General features: G+C 28.1%; 1 protein-coding gene across 1 annotated transcript; it reads right to left on the minus strand.

Moving 5' to 3' along the window:
- Nucleotides 1-404: 404 nt before the first annotated feature.
- Nucleotides 405-2,255, minus strand: LOC128965725 (glucose dehydrogenase [FAD, quinone]-like). The gene is made up of 2 exons (XM_054312478.1): nt 1,367-2,255; nt 405-1,249 (listed from the first exon to the last, which is right to left on the minus strand). The coding sequence occupies exons 1-2, from the start codon at nt 2,253-2,255 to the stop codon at nt 405-407; spliced, it is 1,734 nt and encodes a 577-aa protein (XP_054168453.1).
- Nucleotides 2,256-4,188: the final 1,933 nt, after the last annotated feature.

A 4,188-nucleotide genomic window follows, 5' to 3' on the forward strand; every position in this document is an offset into this window, starting at 1 on the left:
AATTTGATTTGATATGATAAAAATTATTTATATTTAAAATATAAATTATGTATAAAGTATATTGTTAAGATTTTTATATATTAATATTTTACTATCTTATTCAAATTAGTTAGTTTACATTTACTGTAGTTATTGTAAATTTAATACAAATGATACTATCTTTACATTTTATTTTTTATTATTGTTAGATAATTTAATAGAAACTTTAATTAAAAAAAAAATTTTTCTTAAACAACAAAAAAATTAGTTATAATAACATATATATAATTAAATTTGTTTATTATAATAAAAAAGTTATAAACTTAAAATAGTCAATAATAGTACATATATTTTTGCTTGATAAATTTTTATGTGAATTATAATTAACTAAAACTGATTGTCGATACTGTTTGCTATGCATGTCCTCAATTGATCATATGTGCGCCCTTTTCACCGGCCAGTATAGCGGCAGCCATTGTGTTGCCGTTAATATGGTTGGGATATATGGATGCGTCGACAACACGCAAACCGGTCACACCTTTTACACGCAATCTTTCGTCAACAACAGTGTCCGCACTATCCGAAGCACCCATAGGTGACGTACCGATAGGATGGCCCAAAAATGTCGATTTTTCAATCAAACATTTGTGATACTCGAAGCACTGCCATAGAGGTCCGGTTATATACGGCTTACAGTCGTCCATATCAGCGGGAATAGGATGAACAAAGTCGCTCAGTGATGTTGACGATACAAATTTCAAAACATACTGCACAGCAGCCAACAGTGCCCGATTGTCACGTGTTTTGTATGGATAATAGGCGACCGGCGGTTCCCGAACATCGGTCGATTGGATTGTTAGTGTGCCCTTTGTGGTGTCGCCCAAATCGGTAATTGTTATGCATAAAAGTTTTTGATTTCCCGCATAATTAGATAATATGAACTCAATTTGTACAAAATAATCTATGGTTTCATTATTATCATAATCTTTATCAGTGCTGCTAATTGACGGCAATCTCAAGCGCAATACCAGTGCATTGCTGTGAGTCATAGGACCCGTACGGCCGTACAGTGCCCGATAAAAGTGATTAATAGTAACATTGTCAATTGGTGACTCGGATTTCAGTGAAAAACCTAAAAATGTCGACACATGACACATAAAATTATGACCAACCGGTATGTCTGACCAAACCGGCCGAATGCCCAGTCTAGTCATAAGTTGGGCATTGCCAATACCCGATAATTGCAACAATTTCGGTGTATTCAGTGAACCTATTAATAATTTAAAAATTATTTTTTTTTTAAAAAGACTAATTAATAAGTTTTAATTTTTAGTTTTATTTATTTATTTATTTTCTATATAAAAAATATTATACAGTTTTATATTACCGGCTGATATAATAATTTCGTTGTCGGCATAGACACGATATGCTGAACTGTTATCCGATTTGATAAACTCAATGCCATAAACATTTGGTTGCTGTTTGGCTGATGATTGGATCAGCAATTTAGTAACCAACGAATTGGTCATTATGGACAATGTCGGGCACCTGGAGTTATCGTTCAATATATAGGCTGCGGCTGTAGTCTCGCGGCGACCGTTGCGTATAGTTCTCTGAAGTCGAGCAATACCTTCATCGCTGGCACCGTTGACATCGACCACTTGGTTGCCCCAACTTTTAAGAGCCTGTTCAATGGCCACAAACAACGGTAAGATATGCAACTGAGTTGTCACACCTAACGGTCCACTCGATCCGTGATACATGTCCTTCAATACAGGATCAGTGTTAAACTCGTTGCTTATATAATGCGGTAACACTTCATCGTAGGCCCAGCCTCGAGCACCGGTTTTATTATATATACTATCGTAGATATTACGACTGCCTCTTATATAAAACATACCGTTTAACGAGTGACTGCCGCCAAATAGTTTGCCGCTACCGATAAACGAGTTGCTAAACTTGTTACGCACCCGCCAATAGACGGACGACTCAAGTATATACGAGTCTAATAGTGCCGGAAAACTTGTGTTCAACGAGTGTTGAGTACCGCCCGCTTCCAACAACAGTACCCGTCCGGCAGTTTCGTTGGCCAAACGACAGGCCACTATACAGCCGGCAGTACCGGCGCCTACAACTATAAAGTCATAATGGCTATGATTTTTCGGCAAATTGTTTGCTATTTTGACATTAATTAGACGATTGTGTCTATCGATTAGTGCTAATATAGTAAATAGCATCCAAACGACTGTCAACTTTGATGCCGGTATTAAAAACATATTGTTTTTTACAAACTATTTATTATTATTATTTAGTTACAAATATTTATTATATTTGAATTTATATATAATCTGTAAATATATATATTTAATGTTTTTTTTTAATTACAACTTTATAGTTATTTGATTAATCATTTAATGACTTATCAATTTTATTGTTATGTATTTTATTTGTTTATTTATGGGTTAAATACAATATATTTTATTATTATTTTAAATATTATTTTTTTAATTAATAAAGATAACTTTACATATGTGTAAAAAAATATTTTAAATACAAAAATTAGGTCATAAATAGATATTATAAAAACAATTTTAAATAATTTCATTTTTTAAAAAATTGTAACGACATTTTACATTAAATATAATTAATAATTAATTTTACACTTAAATTATAAATTTTGTTAATTTATTGTTATTATATGCTAGTGATAGCAAAAAATTTTTTTAATATTAAAAATTAGCAATTAATTAAAGTTTTAAAATGTAAATAATTATAAATAATTTACAATTTTTGAGTTTTCTTTTTTTGGGAAATATCACGTATTTGTTATTTAAAACAAATTTAATTATAATCAAAATAATAATCAATTATATATTTTATTTATCATATTATTAGTATATATATAAAGAGTTATTATTTTTATAAAACAAAAATACTATTTGCATAGTATATCACAATTAATTATACCAATAGCTAACCAATTTAAACCAATTAAACATAACATGTTTATAACTAACCGAAAATATTATTACTTTATTTTAGTTGTCAGCTTAATGTGTGCCAATCAATGTAATGGTGGATTGGGTGAAAGTATTGTCGACCTAGCTATCAATATAGCATCACTGCAACCTGAAACCAAGTGTCCCATTGGGAAAATAAAATTGCTTGACTTTTATGACCAGGTAGATAAAACATTGAAGCCATTGTTACCATTATTGCCGGTATTCAAAGTGGTCATATATGTTGGCGATTCATTGTTTGGTTGTCTATCGGCGGATCAGTTTTGCTATTTGGCCACCACTTTACTGCGCCTGATCTGTAAGCTTGAATTGGTCAAAGCCGACAAACTGCCTGAAGTTATTAGCAAATTTTCGGCCGCTGTTGTGGCCTCGGGAGTATCACCAGCAGACAAATGCAAAAAAATTGATGGCTTAACATGTGACCAATTGCTTAAATATTAGCTAAAAATAGTTTAGCTTGGTAAATTTAGATTTAAATTATCTGATAACTTGATAACTATATATTTTTTTATTTATTAAAATCATTATTGTCATGTTATTATTATGTTATGTTATATATTATTAATTATTAATATTTAATGTATAATGTTTTAAATTAAAAAAAATATTTTAAATATTACTATTGTGTAAATATTATTTATTATTTTGTAATTTTATTGTAATACAGTATATTATTGTAATGTACTAATTAAATGTATTAATTTATTTTATTAAAATTTAAATAAATATTACATTATAATCATAAATTATATAAATTAAATTTATAACTTAATAATTTATTAATTCATGTTATTATTAGTTCACTATTATGTAATATATTTTATAATTATTTTATGCACTGTATACAATAAATTAAATAAAATAATAAATTAAAATCTAAAATTTAATAGTTTTTTTTATCATTTGAAAAATATTTAATCAAATATTTTAAAACTAATACTTGTTAAATTTTATTATACTAATTTTAAATAGCATTATATCCTAATTTAATGAATAAATGTGATAGGTCACCAAACAAAAAATTATTATATAATTTTATTTATTAATTATTAGTATTTTACAACAAAAAAAATTATTTAGATATTTTAGATAAAAAATGAAATTTAATGTAAAAATCTAAATCGTATTTAATAAAAAAAATGTTAATAAACAAATTAATTACAATTATAAAACATCACGTCGCAATTGA

This window comes from Oppia nitens, unplaced genomic scaffold (assembly GCF_028296485.1).
Source record: "Oppia nitens isolate AA-2021 unplaced genomic scaffold, nextdenovo-longstitch-racon4-pilon3 scaffold10_pilon_pilon_pilon, whole genome shotgun sequence".
NCBI lineage: Eukaryota > Metazoa > Arthropoda > Arachnida > Sarcoptiformes > Oppiidae > Oppia > Oppia nitens.

Coding starts and splice junctions, on each gene's coding strand:
- LOC128965725 (XM_054312478.1), bottom strand. CDS start 2,255: ATGTTTTTAATACCGGCATCAAAGTTGACAGTCGTTTGGATGCTATTT. Junction 1,250..1,366: donor CGAAATTATTATATCAGCCG/GTAATATAAAAC, acceptor AATTATTAATAG/GTTCACTGAATACACCGAAA.